Genomic DNA, 22476 nt, shown 5'->3' with positions numbered 1-22476 from the left:
ACATAATCAACATAAACAACACATAATTCCCTATTCTTAATGTTGTTTGCTAATATAATACCTTTTCTCAAAGAAGGTGATTTTTTTTTTAACATCTTTATTGGAGTATAATTGGTTTACAATGGTGTGTTAGTTTCTGCTTTATAACAAAGTGAATCAGTTATACATATACATATGTTCCCTTATCTCTTCCCTCTTGCGTCTCCCTCCCTCCCACCCTCCCTAACCCACCCCTCTAGGTGGTCACAAACCACCGAGCTGATCTCCCCATGCTATGCGGCTGCTTCCCACTAGCTATCTATTTTACATTTGGTAGTGTATATATGTCCATGCCACTCCCTCACTTTGTCCCAGCTTACCCTTCCCCCTTCCCATATCCTCAAGTCCATTCTCTAGTAGGTCTGTGTCTTTATTCCCATCTTGCCCCTAGGTTCTTCATGACCATTTTTTTTTTGATTCCATATATATGTGTTAGCATATGGTATTTGTTTTTCTCTTTCTGACTTACTTCACTCTGTATGACAGACTCTAGGTCCATCCACCTGACTACAAGTAACTCAGTTTCGCTTCTTTTTATGGCTGAGTAATATTCCATTGTATATATGTGCCACATCTTCTTTATCCATTCATCCGATGATGGACACTTAGGTTGCTTCCATGTCCTGGCTATTGTAAATAGAGCTGCAATGAACATTGTGGTACATGACTCCTTTTGAATTATGGTTTCAAAGAAGGTGATTCTTAAAAAACAAAAAATTTTTAAAAATTTTTATTGGAGTATAGTTGATTTACAATATTGTGTTAGTTTCAGGTATACAGCACAGTGAATCAGTTATACATATACATATATCCACTCTTCTTTAGATTCAACCACTTACGTCTTAATGTAGCACCCAGAACATCTGCCTGCTGTTCCAGAAACTCCAGATACTTATCAGACACTTACCCTAAAATAACTCATGTCAGTCCATCCCTTCAGGACAAGCTATTTCCTTTCTTGAGTCAGAATCAATCATAATTCCTGCCAGACAACTTTAACAGCCTTGTGGCTTTTGCCTTTATAAGCCCCTGACTCTTTCTCTTCCCTGGAACACTCTTTCAGTTTCATCTGAATCTATGTCTCCTGAATTGCAATTCCTAACATCCCAATGAACTCTTTTCTTATTTGCAGGCTTCTGCGTTTTCTTGGTCAACAGCTCTTGGTGTGACTCACGGTTATTGACTCTGTTGCTTATTGACTTGAGTGTGTGTTACCGTGAGCTCCATGAGGGCAGACACCACGTCTCTCTTTACTCACCACTCCATTTCAAGTCCCTAATGGAGGGCACTTAGGGTTCCTTTAATTCCCTTATATGAGGTCAGAAAACCAAACAAATCCACAAGCAAAGCAAACAGACACCAAAACAAAACAATCGACCAGCATAACTTTCTGACCAACCAAGACGACCTGTTATTTTGGTACTGGCAGAACAAAGGGTAAACTGAGTCACCTAACTTTCTGTGTCAGAGTTCTGAAGGGTGGGCTTCTGCCTTAGAATGGCAGACACGGGTTTGCTGTCTGAATGACCAGAAGAAAGAATTTTTGGCTGGAGGTCAAGCACTCATGAAGGAATCTTAGTTCTTTAGCCTTCACTTCATAGGCCAGAGTCATGGACAATTTTTCACTTAAATGGAACCTACCCTCCCAACATTTGTATGTGTGTATGTGAATTGTGCTCTGCCCAGTTTTATTACAGACGTTATACAACAGATATATGGATCTTTAATATGGTAGCAGCTGAACCCAAAGGAGAATAAAGCCTTGGAAGGATAGATCTGAACCTCAGTTTTCCTCACTTGTAAACTGGGGATAATAGTACCTACAACACAGGTTGGTGGTGAGACTTAATTGAGATGAGTATAAAAGGGCCCAGCATTATCTCACGTAATTCTGAAAACAATGCAGAGAGGTCTGAGTTAACATTCCTGTTGTAGAGGTGGGAAAACCTAGACCCAGAGAAATTAGGTGAAGGGATGGAGCTGGGATCTGAGCCCAGGAGTTGAGTACAGAGCCTGAACCCTCACAGCATCTGCCTTTGAATCTACTGCCAGCCTAGTGTTCACATCGCAAGCCAAAGGAGAGAAAGGCTACAAGCAAAAGAGGAAGGGTTTCCCTAAAAACTTTGCAACACACAGATAGTTCCCTCCAACAAGGGTCACAAAGCAAGTGAAAGAAACAAGGCCCAGACCACCCACTAAAAGAGGAGAAAATATTTGCAAGTTAGATATCTGATAAGGGACTTGTATCCAGAATATATAAAGAACTCTTACAACTCAACAATAAAAAGACAAACAATTAAAAATGGTCAAAGAATCTGAATAAACATTTCTCCAAATAAGATATACAAACAGCCAATAAGCACATGAAAAGATGCTCAATCTCATCAATCATCAGGGAAATGCAAATCTAAACCACAACAAGATACCTACTAGGTTGGCTAGAATAACGAAGACAGGCAATGACAAGTATTACTGAGGATGTAGAGAAACTGGAAGCTTCATACATTGCTGGTGGGAATGTAAAATGGTGCAGTTGCTTTCGAAAAAAAAAAGCAACTGGCAGTTCCTCAAAAAGTTAAACACAGAGTTACTATATGACCTGACAATTCCACTCCTAGGTATATACCCAAGAAAATGGAAAGCCTATGTTCACACAAAAGTTGTACACGAATATTCACAGCAGCATTATTTATAACAGCCCCCCAAATGGAATCAACTCAAATGTCCTTGTTTCTTTTAAAATTTACTAGCCCAAGCCCAAACCCTGTTCAGATTCTTTACTAACTGAATACCCAAAACCTAAGTTTGTCCTGTCGCTTCTTCACAAATTTATTGTTTCTTTGTCTGAAAGGTATAAAAGCTGCCTACCTTGGCCACTTCTTTGATCCAATTTCTAGAGAACTCTGTGTGCACAGATTAAAATTTGTTTCTTTTTCTCCTGTTAATCTGTCTTGTGTCAATTTTATTATTAGTCCAGCCACAAGAGCTCAAGAGGGGTAGAGGGGGAAGATTTCCCCTCCCTGACAAAGCCAAACATGAAAGATCACATAATGTATGATTCCATTTATATGAAATATCCACAGTAACTAATTCACAGACACAGAAAATAGATTAGTGGTTGCCAGGATCTGGGAGGATAAGGGGATGGGGAGTGACCGCTAATGGGAATGGGATTTCTTTCAGGGGTGGTAAAAATTTATTGGAATTAAACAGTGGTGATGATTGCACAACCTTGTGAATATATTGACACCAAAACCCACTAAGTTGTACACTGCTTTGTTTTTAAAGAAACAAAACCAAGTGATAGAGCTTTTGCACATTGAGGGCTCCAGTGGATCAATGATGGAGCCCAAAGAAACTGGCAGGATCTGGCAAGAGATGGTGGCAGGGCTTAGAATCAGCATGGGGGCGCCTGGCGGTTACCCCAGAGCTCACCGGAAGCAGCAGCCAGGCCTGCACGTGTTAACGGCAGATTAGACTTTTGTGTGAGCATGTGAGAAACATCTCCTAGAAATATGGAAAGGAATTCTGTGGGGAGTTGATTTAGCAGGGAGGGATAAAAACCAGTGAATCCTGGGCTATTGTGTATAAATGTAAGCCCCATTTAAATGCACAGGTCATTAATGCCCAGGGAAACTGGGATCCAGACAAAAATAGATCCATGCTTCAGGGACCAAATTAACCTTGAGTAATTGTTCTAATCTGGAATGACGGTCGAAGTAAGAGTAAACCAAGAATTGATGCTAAGGGCTTCCCTGGTGGCGCAGTGGTTGAGAATCTGCCTGCCAATGCAGGGGACACGGGTTTGAGCCCTGGTCTGGGAGGATCCCACATGCCGCGGAGCAACTGGGCCCGTGAGCCACAACTACTGAGCCTGCGCGTCTGGAGCCTGTGCTCCGCAACAAGAGAGGCCGCGACAGTGAGAGGCCCGCGCACCGCGATGAAGAGTGGCCCCCGCTTGCTGCAACTAGAGAAAGCCCTTGCACAGAAGACCCAACACAGCCAAAAATAATAAATAAATAAATAAAAGTGCCTATCTTTAAAAAAAAATAATAATAATTGATGTTAAATCTGGGAGCAGGTTGGCTTGAGACTAAAGCAAAGTCATGGTCTGTTAAGAGCTCCTGTGTGACATCCCACTGGATAACAGAGCCCTACCTTTCTATTTTGTGGCTTATTCTGGGATTCCTTCTTGGGGGAGTTAAATCCATTTTAAATGGATGACATAGATGTCATAGCATATGTCCCTGGAACACACAAAGCTTATTCCACCCCAGGGCCTTTGCACCTCCTGGCTCTGCCCAGGTCTTTCCATGGCTGGCTAGTTCTTATCCTTTAGTCTTTGCCCATCACCCTTTCTTTTTTTTTGTTTTTAATGTTTATTTTATTTTATATTTTTCTTAAATTTATTTATTTATTTATTTATGGCTGTGTTGGGTCTTCGTTTCTGTGCGAGGGCTTTCTCTAGTTGTGGCAAGTGGGGGCCACTCTTCATCGCGGTGCGCGCGCCGTGCCTCTCACTATCGCAGCCTCTCTTGTTGCGGAGCACAGGCCCAGACGCGCAGGCTCAGTAATTGTGGCTCACGGGCCCAGTTGCTCCGTGGCATGTGGGATCCTCCTAGACCAGGGCTCGAACCCGTGTCCCTGCATTGGCAGGCAGACCCTCAACCACTGCGCCACCGGGGAAGCCCCCATCACCCTTTCTAAAGAAGGTTTTCTTCACGACCTGCCCTCACTAATCCTTCTCTCATACTTCCCTGTTTATTCTCTTCACAGTGCTTATCACTATGAAACGATCTCGTTTATGTGCTAACCTGTGTATGGTCTGTCTTCCCCGACTCGTATGGAAGTTGCCAGAGAGCTGAGACTTTGTCCCATTTGACAAGCAGGGGAAGGCTGTGGTTGTCCTGTGCTGCCCATGGAGGATTGGGTAATGCTGCCCAATTTGGGGGCAGAGTAGATCCCTTTGGTTGTGGGTCTGAAGCCACATGCTCCAAACACCTCCTCTGTTTTGTTTCCTGTGTTTTATTTCTTAAGTGGTTCAGAATTCTTGAGGGGAAGCAGAGTGTTTAATGTGCTGACCTAACATGTAGACTGCTTCTAGTCACGAGAACCTGTTAGCTCACAGATGTCCAGAGTGTCAGCTGTATTTATCTACCTGGTCTCCATAGTGTCTGGCACATAGTAAGTATACAAAAACTGTTGAATGAATGAATGAATGAATGTGTGAGAATCCCCGTTCCCTGCTTTCTACCCTTGAGAAATGTCAGCTGAAAATTTCCCAGGTCCTGTGTCACCTTCTCTAAGGGAACCGAGCACACTCAAGGGATGCTTCTTTGTGTTGACTTAAATCTCTCCTCCCTCGTCTGAATTCCTTCTCCCAGCTTTCCTCTTTGAACTTCAGAGCTAAGTGTCACGCAGTCGGCTTCCTACCATGGTGGCAGGGGCGAGGAACGGCCATAAATGGAAGAGAAGCCTGGCGACCCAGGCTTTCTCTGTCTTTGGCCATGCAGATGTCTGTTTGCCACATCCTGCCTCCTCTGTTTTCCTTCTCATTGATAATGGGTCTTGGACTTTGCCACAATCAAGCACAGATGTGGAAGAGATTTTTGGGGGGGTTCATGGGATGTCTGAAGTGATGGAGACATCCTCTCTGGTGTCTGCCATTTCCTTCTGTTGGTAGATCCTTACTGAGGAATAGTGTGGCTCAGGGGAAAATATTATGAACCACATGTCCTTCAAAAGCACGAAGAACTCATCTCAGGAGCATCAGGTGCCCTCTAAGTGGGTGAGAGACAGAACAAACAAATGGGCTTAACTATGGAAAGCAGTATGGAGGTTTTGAAAAAAATTAAAAATAGAACTACCAAATGATATAGCAATTCCACCCGTGCGTATATATTCAAAGGAAATGAAAACAGGATCTTGAAGAGATATCTGCACTCCCATGTTTATTGCAGCATTATTTGCAAAAGCCAAGATATGGAAGCAACCTAAGGGATCATCAATAGGTGAATGGATAAAGATGTGGTATATATATACACATACAATGGAATACTATTCAGCCATGAGAAAGAAGGAAATCCTGCCATTTGCAACAACATGGATGGACCTTGAGGACATTAGGTTAAGTGAGATAAGTCAGACAAAGACAAATACTGTATGATATCACTTATACGTGGAATCTAAAAAAGCCAAAGTCACAAAAACAGAGTAGAGCGGTGGTTACTAGGGGCTGGAAGCTGGGGATCTGGGGAGATGTTAAGTGTACAGATTTGCAACTAGTAGATAAATAAGTCCTGGGGATCTAATCACAGTACTGTGATTATAGACAATACTGTATTATAAACATTAAACTTCTAAATATCAAAGAGACTAGATCTTAATTATTCCCACCATGAAAAAAGAAACGATAATGACGTGACATAATAGAGGTGTTAGCTAATGCTATGATGGCAATCGTATTGCAATACATAAATGTATCATATCAAAATGTTGTACACATCAAACTTACACAAAATTACACGCCAATTGTATCTCAATTTTTAAAAAAAAGTGGGCTTATATTAGTGGAGGTGAGCTTCTGCTTAGGTAAAACTCCAGTAAAATCAGACCCAAAACAACAAAACTGCTGATATTTTCTAACCATTTCCTTTGGGCAGAAACTGTGGTAAGCTGTGGTTTCTCTATCCTTAGAGATTTTCAAGACTAGAACAAAACATCAGAATAAAATAGCATTTGTCTTGACTGAGCTACAGAGCTGACCATTTCAGCTTGATAAGAACGTATGATGTACAAGTAGAACCACCCTTCAAGGTGGAGAAGAATTCACTTATCTACCACTACCCCTTCTTCCTTCTTGCTGAAAATTTTTATTGTCTTTAGAAAAATCCTTATTTCTGACTAGAAATGAAGTCTAAACATTTATTATAGAAAAATTGGAAAATAGTAAAAACTTATTATAGTAAAATCTGAAGTTATAATAGCCAAGATTTACCAAGTACTTTGCATATATTATCCTATTGCATTCACAGGACAACCCCTTGGAGGTAGGTGATATATATATTTTTTAATAAATTTATTTATTTATTTATTTTTGGCTGCATTGGGTCTTTTTTTTTTTAACATCTTTATTGGAGTATAATTGCTTTACAGTGGTGTGTTAGTTTCTGCTTTATAACAAAGTGAATCAGTTATACATATACATATGTTCCCATATCTCTTCCCTCTTGCGTCTCCCTCCCTCCCACCCTCCCTATCCCACCCCTCTAGGTGGTCACAAACCACCGAGCTGATCTCCCTGTGCTATGCGGCTGCTTCCCACTAGCTATCTATTTTACATTCGGTAGTGTATATATGTCCATGACACTCTCTCACCCTGTCACATCTTACCCCTCCCCCTCCCCATATCCTCAAGTCCATTCTCTAGTAGGTCTGTGTCTTTATTCCTGTCTTGCCACTAGGTTCTTCATGACCTTTTTTTTTTTTTCCTTAGATTCCATATATATGTGTTAGCGTACTGTATTTGTTTTTCTCTTTCTGACTTACTTCACTCTGTATGACAGACTCTAACTCCATCCACCTCACTACAAATACCTCCATTTCGCTTCTTTTTATGGCTGAGTAATATTCCATTGTATATATGTGCCACATCTTCTTTATCCATTCATCCGATGATGGACACTTAGGTTGCTTTCATGTCCTGGCTATTGTACGTAGAGCTGCAATTAACATCTTGGTACATGACTCTTTTTGAATTACAGTTTTCTCAAGGTATATGCCCAGTAGTGGGATTGCTGGGTCGTATGGTAGTTCTATTTTTAGTTTTTTAAGGAACCTCCATACTGTTCTCCATAGTGGCTGTATCAATTTACATTCCTACCAACAGTGCAAGAGTGTTCCCTTTTCTCCACACCCTCTCCAGCATTTATTGTTTGTAGATTTTTTGATGATGGCCATGCTGACCGGTGTGAGATGATATCTCATTGTAGTTTTGATTTGCACTTCTCTAATGATTAATGATGTTGAGCATTCTTTCATGTGTCTGTTGGTAATCTGTGTATCTTCTTTGGAGAAATGTCTATTTAGGTCTTCTGCCCGTTTTTGGATTGGGTTGTTTGTTTTTTTGTTATTGAGCTGCATGAGCTGCTTGTAAATCTTGGAGATTAAGCTGCATTGGGTCTTCGTTGCTGCACGTGGGCTTTCTCTAGTTGCAGTGAGCGGGGGCTACTCTTCATTGCGGTGCGCAGGCTTCTCATTGCGGTGGCTTCTCTTGTTGCGGAGCACGGGCTCTAGGCGTGCAGGCTTCAGTAGTTGTAGCACGTGGGCTCAGTAGTTGTGGCTCGCAGGCTCAGTAGTTGTGGCTCGCGGGCTCTAGAGCACAGGCTCAGTAGTTGTGGTGCACAGGCTTAGTTGCTCTGCGGCATGTGGAATCTTCCTGGACCAGGGCTCGAACCCGTGTCCCCTGCATTGGCAGGCGGATTCTTAACCACTGCACCACCAGGGAAGTCTGGAGGTAGGTGATATTGTTTCCAATTTGCAGATGAGGAAACTGAGGCTCGGAGGTTAATTAGCTTTATCAATGTCACATGACAGCAAGCAGGGAGCCAGGATTCAAACCCTGGTGGACCTGATAATAGAATTTGTGCCCTCAACCTTTACAGTTATAACACTGTCCATATTCCTGCCACTTAGAGAGAATCACTGTAGACATTTTGGAATGCTTTCCAGCCTTTTCCCCCCATGCATGTTCATGTGTGTGTGTGTGTGTGTGCATACAGGTGTGTGGATACTTTTAATGGACAGAATGTGTAAGAATGTGTGATTTTATTGCGTATACAACTTTATATTGTCTTTTTTCCCCTACTTGATCTTTTACTTTAAACATTCCCCTGCATCATAAAAATTCCTCAAAAGCATGATTCTAACAGTTATAAAATATTCTATGTTCTAAATGGATGTATTATAATTTACTTAGTCAATCTCTTCTGTTGGAATCAATCTTATCTCCATCTTTAATTTTTCACATTTAAACCACAACAATGACAAACATTAATTAAGCAGTTCCTCTGAGCCAGGTGCCATGATTCATGTTTATTAACTCACTTCATAATTCATTTCATAACTAATGCTGGGATGAACACCTAATATGTAACGTTATGCCTCTTCATTCAGTTAATTTTTAAAAAAATGTTAATCTCTTGGTGAAGCTTTCTTTGTATAGATCTTGCTTGTTTCCTAGGTTTATTTCTGGTATTTAAATTTTTTATTTGCTATTGAGACTTTGCCAGTATTTTGATCTACTGAGTTGCCAATACTGAAATCCTAATTTTAGAACATGTTCCCTTTTCTTCAAAACACCTATTCTTTCAAAACCATGCTCATCTTTATCATCCCTTTATCTCTAGTAGATATTTGGCTAATGGGAAGTAAGTAAGGTTTTCTCTCTTTCTGTCTCTGTGTGTGTGTGTCTCTCTCTCTGCCTCTGTTTCTCTCTCTCTCACACACACACACACTCACTCACACACCTGTGCAAACTTACATCAATGTCTGAACATAGCCAGAGATACTTCTGTCCAGGTGTAAGAACTCTCTTTATATAGATCAATATTGTCTCAGATCCCAAACTCCCAGATAGCAGGTTCCATCAAAATAGCTTGATGGATATAGGTACTTAGTAAATATTTTTAGTAATAATGTCTGAGTTTTCAGAGGACTCTGGGGTTTCTTGTTTAGATTTTGCTTGCTCGTAAGTTTCTTTGCCTAAAGGTAGTGCTGGGAATTCAGAGACTGAGCTTTTAGATCATAAGGCACATTTCCTTGTCATCACCATTCATCTATTCATACTAATCTGTCTCCTTCTTGGGCTTCTGGTCTGTTTCTCTCTATAAATATCTTCAAGGACAAGTGAGAGTTGTCCTTTTGCCTGTCTATCACTAAAGTAAAAAAAACTAGAGAGAAATTCTGCCAGGCTTGATGGAGAGTATTACATGAATGTTTCTTATACCAATGGAGCAAGTCTATTAAAAGAAAAAGCTCTCAGAACATCAAAGCTGTGTTCCTATCAAAGGGCAAGCATAGTCATCTGATTATAATGCTTCAAGAGGCCAGACTGTAAACTTCATGGGGGTGAGGACTGTCATGTTTGATTTTGTCCACTAGGGTCACCTTTCTGAGCCTTGTTTCCTCATGGATAAATGGGGAGAACCACTTTCGTCTGTGTCTCGCTGGAATTTTGTGAGGAACAAGTGAAACTATGTCCATGTGAAAATGTTTTGAGAAGTAAGTACATATGGACAAATGTAATAATAGTAACAGCAATAGCACACTATCAAAATTATTCAGAACAAAGAACAAATGAAGTTATCAGAAGAGGCAGTTAAATATAGGGGGTGTCCTTTAGCTTGGGGAATAGAAAGCATGAGGTAAAGGGTAAAGGAAACAGAAAGACAAATATCTGAATTCTACCTGTAGAAAAAAAGATAATGAGGGAGGAAGAACATCAGCAAAAGTCTGGCTAGGGGACACATTAAAAATATCTGTGTTGAAAAAAAAAAAAAAAAAATCTGTGTTGGGCTCAGTATCAAAGAAACCAAACAACCCAGTCAAAAAATGGGCAGAAGACCTAAATAGACATTTCTCCAAAGAAGACATACAGATGGCCAACAGGCACATGAAAAGATGCTCAACGCTGCTAATTATTAGAGAAATGCAAATCAAAACTACAATGAGGTATCACCTCTCACCAGTTAGAAGGGCCATCATCAAAAAGTCTACAGGGCTTCCCTGGTGGCGCAGTGGTAAAGAATCTGCCTGCCAAGGCAGGGGACACGGGTTCGAGCCCTGGTTTGGGAAGATCCCACATGCTGTGGAGCAACTAAGCCTGTGCACCACAACTACTGAGCCTGCGCTCTAGAGCCTGCAAGCCACAACTACTGAAGCCCCTGCGCCTAGAGCCCGTGCTCTGCAACAAGAGAAGCCACCGCAACGAGAAGCCCACGCACCGCAATGAAGAGTAGCCCCTGCTCGCTGCAACCCAACAAACCTCACGCACAGCAACAAAGACCCAACACAGTCATAAATAAATAAAATAAATAAATTAAAAAAAAAAAAGTCTACAAACAATAAATGCTGGAGAGGGTGTGGAGAAAAGGGAACCCTCCTACACTCTTGCTGGGAATGTAAATTGGTGCAGCCATCATGGAGAACAGTACGGAGGTTCCTTAAAAAACAAAAAATAGAGCTACCATATGATCCAGCAATCCCACTCCTGGGCATATATCCAGAAAAGGTGAAAACCCTAATTCAAAAAGATCTACGCACCCCAATGTTCATAGCAGCACTATTTACAACAGCCAAGACATGGAAGCAACCTAAATGTCCATCGACAGATGAATGGATAAAGAAGATGTGTGTGTGTGTGTGTGTGTGTGTGTGTGTGTGTAATAGAATATTACTGAGCCATAGAAAAGAAAAATAATGCCATGTGCAGCAACTTGGATGGACCTAGAGATTATCATACTAAGTGAAGTCAGACAGAGAAAGACAAATATCATATATCACTTATGTGTAGAATTTTTTTAAAATGATACAAATGAACTTATTCACAAAATAGAAATAGACTCACAGACATAGAAAACAAGCTTATGGTTACCAAAGGGGAAAAAGAGGGGGAAGGGAAAAATTGGGAATTTGGATTTAGCAGATACACACTACTATATATAAAATAGATAAACAAGGACCTATTGTATAGCACAGGGAACTAGATTCAATATCTTGTAATAAACTATAATGGAAAAGAATCTGAAAAAGAATATACATATAAAGCTGAATCACTTTGCTATACACCTGAAACATTGTAAATCAACTATACTTCAATAAAAAAATAAAAGCACAAGATCTGAGCAGGAAAATAAAAAACTGTGTTGGAACAAAGGTAGAGAGGTGGGTCTTTAGGCAAGAATGTTAGGGATGAAACACCCTGCATTATTACTCTAATATCAACAATGGATCAACTCTTTAAAAGTGAGAACCAATGCATCATTAAGAACAGTATTTCCCAAAGTGTGTTCTGTGGCATATTAGCCTGAGGATCAAAAGATGCTAGGCAACATGCTTAGTAAATGTCCCAAGCTACACTGTACCATCCAAGAGCCACAGGAAACAGTGGCTGGCCAAAGGCTTCACAAGACCTCCAAGGAAAGGAAACAGTTCACTTTTGCTTAACTTAGCATTTGACTTCTCAATTTTCCCCCGTATTCCCTACCACTTCTTTTGGATAAAACTTGTTTATATCAGGCAGAACCAGTTGTTTGAGAAGCATGGTTTTGGAAAATCTGGTTTAATTCCTGAACTTGCAGAACTGGAGATTTCAGATATATTCAGGCTCCTGCTCTGAAGGCATCATACTTCTGGATGAGCAGCTTTGGACTGAAGAGTGTTAGTTGAGAACAGAAATCAATTTCCAAAGGTGGATCCACTGGCCTGCAGTGTGTGGGGTGCTGGTGAGCTCCAGATGAGCCAGGAAAGCCATCCTTGGGAACCAAGCCTTGGCTAACTTCTCAGCAACGCCTGGCATTAGCCTGGGTTTCCTGGATATTTTCCAAAAAAGTTTTGGCAGAAACGCAGAACAGAGAGGGGAAGGGAATGTAATCCTCAGAGATAAAGACAGGAACAAATTTCGGCCTCTGGAGCCATTCATTCATTCATCAAACATACATTACTTACCAACCATGTGCTCAACATCGTGCTAAGTTCCTGGGGCTAACAGTGCAGCCGCAAGGGGCTCACATACACACACTGGTGCAGAGAAGGAAAGGTACTCTGAGAGAAATCTGTTCAGAGTGTAGTGGGTACAACCTAGGGTGAGGGCAACAGGGCAATCAAGAAGGGCTTCACGAAGGAAGTGACTTTCCAGCTGAGCTTTGAAAGAGGAGTGAAATCTGCATTTTAACAAGAGCTTCAAGTGGCTAAATTTTGAGGAGCACTGTTCTAGGATATGAATCCTCCTACCTGGCCTTCTATTGAGGGCTAGTTGAAGGTGTCCTTCAAAGTCATCGTTAAAATTCATTATAAGTCATGGATAAAGAAGGTGTGGTAGATATATACAATGGAATATTACTCAGCCATTAAAAAGAATGAAATAATGCCATTTGCAGCAACATGGGTGGACCTAGAGATTGTCATGCTGAGTGAAGCAAGTCAGAGAAAGAGAAATATTGTACGATGTCTCTTATATGCAGAATCTAAAAAGAAATGGTACAAATGAACCTATTTACAAAACAGAAACAGACTCACAGACTTAGAGAACGATTTATGAGAACAGGCTTATGGTTTCCAGAGGGGAAGGATGGGGGGAAGGGATAGTCAGGGAGTTTGGGATTGACATGTACATACTGCTGTATTTAAAATGGATAACCAACAAGGACCTACTGTATAGCACAGGGAACTCTGCTTAATGTTATGTGGCAGCCTGGATGGGAGGGGAGTTTGGGGGAGAATGAATACATGCATACGTATGGCTGAGTCCCTTTGCTGTGCACCTGAAACTATCACAACATTGTTAATTGGCTATACTCCAATATAAAATAAAAAGTTTTAAAAAATTCATTACAAGTCAGACATAGTTTGCTTATTAATTAATGACAAACTGCACCTCAACCATGGCCTGTTTTGCCAACTCATTTAACAGCTGCTGTTTTGTTATCTGGGCAATGTTTAACAACTTTGGGAGGGACTTTCTTTTTTCCTTAACAACAACAACAAAAATTTTTTATTATGTAAACTTTCAAACATATTAAAAAATTAACAGAATAATATAACAAAACTCCATGTTCCCATAACCCAGCTTCAACAACCATCCATTAGTGGCCAATCTTGTTTTATCTATGTCGCCCATATTATAACAAAGCCATTATAAAATTTTATCAGTAAATTAAAATGTCATTTAAAATGTTTTCTTTTGTGCTTCCCTGGTGGCGCAGTGGTTGAGAATCTGCCTGCCAATGCAGGGGACACGGGTTCGAGCCCTGGTCTGGGAAGATCCCACACGCCGCAGAGCAGCTGGGCCCGTGAGCCACAACTACTGAGCCTGCGCGTCTGGAGCCTGTGCTCAGCAACAAGAGAGACCACGATGGTGAGAGGCCCGCGCACCGCGATGAGGAGTGGACCCCGCTTGCCACAATGAGAGAAAGCCCTTGCACAGAAACAAAGACCCAATGCAGCCATAAATAAATAAATAAATAAAAATTAAAAAAAAAACAATTAAAAAAAATGTTTTCTTTTACAGGAACACACAGATTAACATCTTGTACCTCTAATAATCTAGGACTTATTAGATTGACAGGACCTATTGAAAGGATCCCAACAGCAGTTTAAACTCTATATTCCCAAATACCAAATGTCAGTGGCCACCCTCTGCCGCATAGTGGGGAAACTTATGAGAGTAGCCATCCAGGCAAGGGGCTGCTTGGGTGATGTGCATATCTACAATTTATTGGTATTGGGGCTTCCCTGGTGGCGCAGTGGTTAAGAATCCGCCTGCCAATGCAGGCGACACAGGTTCGAGCTCCGGTCCCGGAAGATCCCACATGCCGCGGAGCAACTAAGCCCGTGTGCCACAACCACTGAAGCCCACACGCCTACAGCCTGTGCTCTGCAACAAGAGAAGCCACCGCAGTGAGAAACCTGTACACCGCAATGAAGAGTAGCTCCTGCTCGCTGCAACTAGAGAAAGCCCGCGCACAGCAACGAAGACCCAACTCAGCCAGAAATAAATAAATAAATTTATTAAAAAATAAAATCTATGGGTATTTTTAATAGAGCTTTCCAACAAAGCTGACACAATTCAGGCAAGGTCTTTGTCATCTGAAACCATCTTAACACTCTTCAGAGCTTCAAGCACAGGAATTCGTAAGAAATAAGTCATAGGTGTCCATAATTTTAATAACCTATTTCTCAGCTGACAATGATGTGGAAAGAGCCACAGAAGGAAGAGAGAAATCACACTGAGAGACCCAACGAGCTACAATATTTAGAGCTTCAACTTGTAAGCAATGTAAGCCTCCTGGGTCAGCTACCTGGACCAAGATCTGTTATTTTCAAGTTCTGCCTTGGTCACTGAAAACAACAACAACAAAACCCAAAACAAACAAACAAAAAACCACCAAACCCCCCCAAAAAACGTACACAAAAAACAACTCCCTTCTAAACCTACTGAAGTCCAGCTGAAACACAGCTTTGATGGATGAGCCCTGGTAGAGCCTGGGTCAGATAGAAAGAACTCCCGGTTTGGTTTGTCTTTCATCCTGTGGATATTTACTTTCTTTTTGACCACAGACCTTGTCTTCTAGAGCAGGTGTGGTCAGGCTCTGGGCAGGACCATGGCTTACTGTGCCAGCCCATGTCCAGATAATGGATTTTGACAATGGCTTCAGATCAATCATCCATTATCAACTGCATCTTCTGCTGGTTTATGAGACCTGTTGCCTTGTTTTGAGGATTTCTCTTTGCCTTTTTTTTTCTGTGCTGGAGCCATTTTCTGGACCCTGTGTCTTTCTCTTTCCTGATTTACTTCCTTGTATTCAGGGAGCACATCCTCCCATAGCTTTCTGAGAAAAGGTATATGTCAGATGTTTTTTTGAGATCTTGAATGTCTGAAATCAACATTTACTTTTAGACCACAGCAGTTATTTATTCCAGTGACACATTTACTGGTCACTGTTTTTATTTTTTATCAAATTTTGCTAGTCTCAATAAAAATAGAAAAACTGCTACTGGAAAAGGTAATGGCTTGTATCCCTGAAATATATGCATCATCATCCTTATTGAGTTCATCATCATCATCATCAATACTTATGAGTTCTAGCTGTGTTTTAGGTAATGCCATGAAACCATTTAACTTTTATCACTTAATCTCCACAACAGCCCCTGAGTTGGTACTGTCACAACCCTTATTTTACAGGGTTGAAAAATCAAGCCTCAGAAAGATTGAGACAGCTGCATGAGATCACAAATGTAGCAAAAAAACACAAAAGGATTTGAACCTCACTGGCTTGTATCTAGACAGATTCTGTTGGTGTGAGGGAGAAGTTCTGTTGAAAGAAGGCTTATAATTCACCTAATTAAAACTCATTGGCTATTTTGTATCCACACTTAGAGTGACCGAATTGGTTCACCTACGCAAAAGACTGCATCATAACATAAAAAATGGAGGCTCGGCTTGGACTCACTTCCAGTCTCTTGAGCCAGGTAGCAAATTCCAGCTACAAAACCAATAGGCTAAATTTGCCAACACTCCTGCAACTTGCCTGGAACCTTTTTTCTTCCAGAGGGCAGAGACCTTGCTGATCTTATTTACCACTTGATAGAGGTAAAGGAGTATACCAATGCCTGGAATAGAGCCTGGCATATAATAGGTGCTCAATAAATATTGGTAGGATGAACAAACATTCTTTCTCCAGGGTAAAAGCCATGTGGATAGTCTCCAGCATTCTATCTTTCAGATGGAATAAACAGAGATAGCCAGGGATGGGCGGGAGCACAACGAATGAGGCCTGAAAATCACCCTGGCCTTTACTCTCCAAGCCACGTGCTGCTTCTGTACGGAGGAAGGATGCCATTTTCAAATTCACATGTGCAATATGGGCTAGCAATGGCCCAGTCTGGGGGAAATTCTTGAGATATGTTTCCCTGAAATTGAGTACAGTTAAGTGCACTGCAACAAACAGACTTTCAGTACTTGGGGGAAGCAAAGACTTTCACGTCCCTGCCTCTGACAATGCTTGACCCACCAGTGTTTCAATACAACAAACCATACTGTACTGATTCTCATCGGTGGTGCACTGCCTCACAACCAGGACTCTATCAGCTCTGCACGGGATGGTTAAAAGATCACAGATGCCCACAGCTTGAAGAATACTCTTCTCAAATGTATATTTTTCAAAGTAGTTTTATTATCCCCTAGCACCTACTTCAACTCTGTGATTTTATAGAAGGCTTCTCAGGCTTGGTTTAATAAATAAAGATACTGATTGTTTTGAGATTGCTGGCTCTTTTTACAGTTCTGGGAACTAGTTATATTGAGCCTTGTCAATATTTATACCAGTTTGCATCATCTCCCAGTGTTTCTTGATTGGGGTGCTATTGATGTTTGGGGTAGGTCAGTTCTTCATTCGGGTGACAGTCTCCAGCACTGTAGGATATTAATACTCTTAGCCCCTCCCCAAATGCCAGTAGTGCCCCAAATCACTGAGATACACAAATACTCCCCAATATTTCCAAGTGCTTCCATGGGGAATAGCACCACTATTTAGTGCCTCAATTTATCACAAATTACAGATGAGTAAGATCTGAAAATAGCCAGGATTGAACATCACAAGACTCCCGAGGGAAAGAACACACCCGGCATTTGGTGGGCCACCTTCCTCTTACACACCCTTCCACTTCCTCTTCATCCTTTGGACTTTGGAGTCTTTATTATGAAACCTGTCAAATCAGGATCTGCACTGTTTCAAAGGGAAAAAGCTTCCAGTACCTTAGAGGGAGTTCAATGAGGAGGGTGTAGGAAGCTCTTTTTAGAATTTGGATTTCCTGCCTGCCAATGCAGGGGACACGGGTTCGAGCCCTGGTCTGGGAAGATCCCACATGCCGTGAGCGACTGGGCCCGTGAGCCACAATTACTGAGCCTGCGCGTCTGGAGCCTGTGCTCCGCAACAAGAGAGGCCGCGATAGTGAGAGGCCCGCGCACCGCGATGAAGAATGGCCCCCACTTGCCGCAACTGGAGAAAGCCCTCGCACAGAAACGAAGACCCAACACAGCCATAAATAAATAAATAAATAAATAAAATATTAAAAAAAAAAAAAAAAGTATGTAACATTTAGAATTTGGATTTCATTAATTTGATGTTCTGTTTGTTTTCATACATGGTATATGATGTTTCCAGATTCCAAATCTATCCATCTGTCTGACAATTATTGCCCGTACCTAGCACAAAGCTGGTGGCTTGACACGCTTTTATTCTGTTTTATCCTTACAACAGTTTTGCCTCCACTTAAAACACCTTTTACATTCTCATTTTCTAGGTGAAGAAACCAAGGCTTTGAAAGGGTATGGAACTTGGCCATAGTCAACTTTCTGACTCCAGTGTCTACTTTCTGACAATAGAATGGTCTCTTGCTGTAAATCTAGTGAAAAAGTCTTGGTGGAGGGAATGAGGATGAGGGGACCAGAAAAAGGTTTCTATTCGAAACATACAAGTCTTATCCCCCAGGACACACCAAGTAGCATCGTTAGTGCCCAACCTGTCACCACCCGCTGGAGTTTTAGCTCATCTCAGATGGATGTGGGGTGCGGGGAGCCTTTGCAGGCAGTTTTCTCGTTGGCACTGGGAAAGGGGTAAATCGGCTGTCGATTCATTAATAAACCAGGACAGAGTGTGGACACCAATACCAGCCAGAGAGTCTGCTGCTGTCTGGAGAATTTGGCTGCTGCATCCTCCCCCTGCTTTGCTGCCAAAAAAACCCAAAAAACAAAAAGAACCCAAGACCGGATATCTTGGGAGAGGAAGGGAGGAAACTGGCTGGTTGGTCCAAAGGAACCTGACACGGTGGTTCCGGGGCTCCAGTACGGGATAGAGCAGCAGGAGTAAAACAGACATTGTGACCCATTAACACCATTCATTCATTCAGGCATTCATTCAGGCATTCATTTTGTAATATTTATTGGGCATCTACCACCTGTCAGATTCTCTTCTAGGTAAAGGTACAGCAACAAAAAACAAGCAACAAGCAAATATCCCGGCCCTCACAGAGCTTATATTCAAACGAGGGGACACACATAGTAAGCATGGTAATAAGTGAAATAATATATCAGACGCAGACGAGTGCTTTGGGCAAAAACTATCGGGGAAGGGAGACTAGAGCTTGTGGGGGGTTTGATTTTAAACAGCGATCAGAGAAGCCCTCAGCAAGTGACAAGTGAGTAAAGATCTGATACCACCATCATGCTGGGCACTGTGCCAAGCGGGTCACACTTTATCTCATTAATACAACAACCCTAAGACATATGGCTTTGATTATTCTCATTTTACAGACAAAGAGACTGACGTTAAGAGAGATGCATACAGCTAGCTAGTACGTGGTGGAACTGGGATTTGAACCCAGGCAGTCAGAACTTCAGCGGCTGAACGCTTGAATGCTGGTGCAGATAGCCTACAAACGGGGTCTGAGAGAGGGCAAGCTGTGCGTGCAAATGCGGTCTTCGTGTGTACCCACGAAGCGAATACAGAACCACCCAGGGGCAAGTGAGGGCGGGCTTGAAGGGGGGAGGGGGCGGCGGCTCTTGATCTTTACTGAGCTGAATCCGGACTCTCCCGGGTCTGCGGCTGGAGAGTTCGGTCCGGCGAGGTGGGTGGGCGGGGGAGGGAGCTCACTGCAAGGGTTGTCCCGGGACAGTGCCCGGCCAGCTGCTCCAGTCAATACGGTTGGGACCTCGCGGGCGCTCCTTGCCCTCCCGGTGGGGTTCGCACGGAGCTCCTACCTGGGCGGAAGAGGGCGGCGGAGGCGAGCTTCGGAAGGGGGGACTGAAGCGCTCAGGGAGAGGCACGCAGCTCGGGAGGCCAGCGCAGAGGGCGCGCGGAGCTGCACGGGGCGCGCGAGCCCCCAGTGGGTTCCCGGGAGCTCCCAGGGTGTAAGACCCAGCGGTGGAGGGGCGCCTGGGAGCCCGTGGGGGATACCAGGAGAGGCGGGGACAGGGCCCCGCGCCGGAAATGAGAGCGGGACTACGACATGCTGGGGCAGAAAGCGTAAAAGGTGAGCTCGCACACTGCTGCTGAGAGGGGCACAGGGGTAGCCCAAGAAAGGCCTGGAGGGCGGGCTCACTGGAAAGCGGGGTCAAAGGGTGCCGAGGAGGGCCAAGCAGAGGCAACTGGCGTAGGAAGCAGTGCGAAGGAACTGGTGCCGCGGCGGGGGCGTGCTGCAGTGTGGGACCAGGGGTCTAGAGGACATCGGGGATCGCCTGGGGACCCTCAGAGAGTGGCGGCGGCGGCGGCGCTCCGGGCGCAGCAAAGAAAGGACTCCGTGCTAGAAGACAGAGACAGTGCCGCGCGCTGGAGAGGCCGAGCACCGGCGAGGCAAAGAGCGGCGCACAGCCTGCGCGCTCAGGGCACGGGCTGTGCTGTTGCCTGCGAGGGTGGCGCGCTTTGAGGCTCCAGAAAAACGGGTTGAGAAGAATCGGATGAGTGCCCAGGAATGTCGGAGGAGGCCGGGAGAGAAGCGGGAGAGTCCAAGGAAGAACGTCCCCAGGACGGAGAGAATGCACCACGGGCGCAGCTGGAAGAAGTGGAAAGCGGGCCTGGGGGAGGCTTGGTCCGGGCTCTGAGAGCCACAAGGAGCGCAGTGGCGGCGCTGATGGCTGGGGGAGAGTGCGGAGAGCCCCAGAAAAGTGAGCAGGGGCTGCGGAGGACAGAACACCCCCGGTGCGCGGGGCCGTGAGGAAGGGAGCGGCCGAGGGCGGAGAGTGTGAAGAGTCCCCAGGAGGGGCTCTACACGGCCCAGGTCTCTCCTCTCCCTGGCTGCTCCGGGCCCTCGTTCACTCACCATGATGGAGAAGACCAAAGCCACGATGTTGATGGGGTACGCGGGGCAAAAACACGAGACGATGGAGAGCCACAGGTAGTTCTTGGGCATGGGCACGTCCTCCTCGGTCTTGTCATCCTCAGTGTTGGCCTCGGGACTGCTGTCCAAAGCCCTCTTGAAGTCCGAGCTGGGAGCGTACTGAGACATGGGCGAGGCGCACGGTGCAGGGAGGCGGAGGAGCGCACAGTCGGCGCGGTCTGGGGCTCTGGCCGCAGGCTCCTGGCGAGTTGCTGAAAAGCCAGCGGCGCGGGGCTCCAGGGAGGCGTAACCTCACCCCTCCTGCGCCCTTCACTTGCACCCGCCTGACCTCAGGGACCCAGGCCAAGAGCCTCCGCACGAGAGGGAGGGAGGGAGCGAGGGCGTGGAGGAGGAGACAGGGAGCCAGCCAGCCTGAGAAACAGGGGGAAGGCACTCCTTGACAACACACCCAGGGGCCAACAGGCAGACACCCAGACTCACACCTAAGAGTCCGGAGTAAAAGGAGGCTCAGGGAAGGGAAAGCAAAGACTCTCCGTTGTAGACTGGCTGACCTACAGGCTGAAGATGGCCAGCTCATCTTTTTAAGCAGCTGAATTTGAATACATTCAGCGTCACAGCAGGCGACACAGCTCTATCCAGTTGGCCAGCCAACCCTACCGAGGTGCCCAAAGACTTATTACTTCCTCTTGACTTTAACGATTTACTTCCCCTGACCCATGCTCCTCCTTCTAAGACTTTGAACATTGAGCCCCACTGATTTCTTTTCCTCAACAGGTGGGCAGGGAACAAGGTCCTCAGTTTGGGGCCTAACCCTTCACACACTGCACAGGGGGCCTCTGGAGACTGGCGTGGAGTGGAGACAGGCAGTGGGCACCAGCCGGTCAGGGCCTGCCCCGGTGCCCTCCACTTTCTCCCAAGTGTGGAAACAAGGAGTCCTTCTCCGCTCCACTTTCCCACCTATAGGAAAGAGAGAAGCATGTAGATCTAACTAGTGTAGACAACCCAGGTGGTTACTGGGATGGAAAGGAGAGAGAGGGATCCACTTTGGGAACCGGGGTGAGGATAGCAATTGTACCAGTATCTGAGCAATTTATGAAAGATGGTATGGACCAGAACTGGGGCTCCGAACCCAGAGAGAGCTGGGAAATCATCACATCTGAGTTGAATGACCTCAGGAAAACTCCCTCACCTGACTGAGCTCCGAGTTTTTCATCCAAAAAAGGTGGAATAATGAGAGACCCTGCCTTATAGGGATGTTGTAAAGACTATGAGATTGCATGTCAAGCCACGTGATTCTAAGGGCTCAATAAATGTTAGCTATTATTAGGATGATATTTTCCCCAAATGTAGTCGTTATACAGTATCTCAAACCCAACATCCATTGTTGCGAATATTTCATGAAAATTCCAGATAGTCTGAGCTGGCAGGGTCACAAAGAAATGCAAATAATCTTAGCGTGTACAGTCTCAAAAACAGTTGCTCACACCATCATACGGAGAAATGAGATGAGAAAGTATTACTCATCTGCTTGGCTTTCTCAGAACATGAATTGATTATCTGGGATACTCTCACTCATTTCATGGGCCATAGTGATTTGAATATCTACCTCCCTCACTGGACTGCAAACTCCCTGAGACAGGGAACTGTCCTGCTCATCTTTGTGTCAGCCCTTGGTACAGTATCTGGTATTGTGCTTAGCATAGCTTGCTGAGTGAACATATAAAGATGAAACGTCACTTATATGTAGAATCTAAAAAAAGATACAAATGAACTTATTTACAAAACAGAAGTAGACTCACAGATATAGAAAACAAACTTATGGTT

The 22476-nt window shown here is 43.9% G+C and overlaps 1 protein-coding gene across 3 annotated transcripts in view; it reads right to left on the bottom strand.

The window, feature by feature from the left end:
• The window catches only part of TMEM233 (transmembrane protein 233), a 43582-nt gene extending 21665 nt beyond the window's left edge, over positions 1-21917 (bottom strand). Inside the window, exons 1-3 of one of the 3 annotated variants that reach the window (XM_007189483.3) lie at positions 20635-21917; positions 19918-20118; positions 18734-19576 (exon numbers count right to left, since the gene is read on the bottom strand). In XM_007189483.3, the coding sequence (XP_007189545.2) occupies positions 19930-20118; positions 20635-20820 (375 nt within the window). In that variant the 5' untranslated portion in view covers positions 20821-21917 and the 3' untranslated portion in view covers positions 18734-19576; positions 19918-19929. Of the gene's footprint in view, positions 1-18733; positions 19577-19917; positions 20119-20634 lie in introns of those variants that run through there. The other 2 variants (XM_007189485.3, XM_007189484.3) reach the window with 2 other exon arrangements.
• Between the last annotated feature and the right edge of the window lie 559 nt (positions 21918-22476).

Source organism: Balaenoptera acutorostrata, chromosome 13 (assembly GCF_949987535.1).
Source record: "Balaenoptera acutorostrata chromosome 13, mBalAcu1.1, whole genome shotgun sequence".
NCBI lineage: Eukaryota > Metazoa > Chordata > Mammalia > Artiodactyla > Balaenopteridae > Balaenoptera > Balaenoptera acutorostrata.
This window is presented reverse-complemented; position numbering and strand designations above follow the sequence as displayed.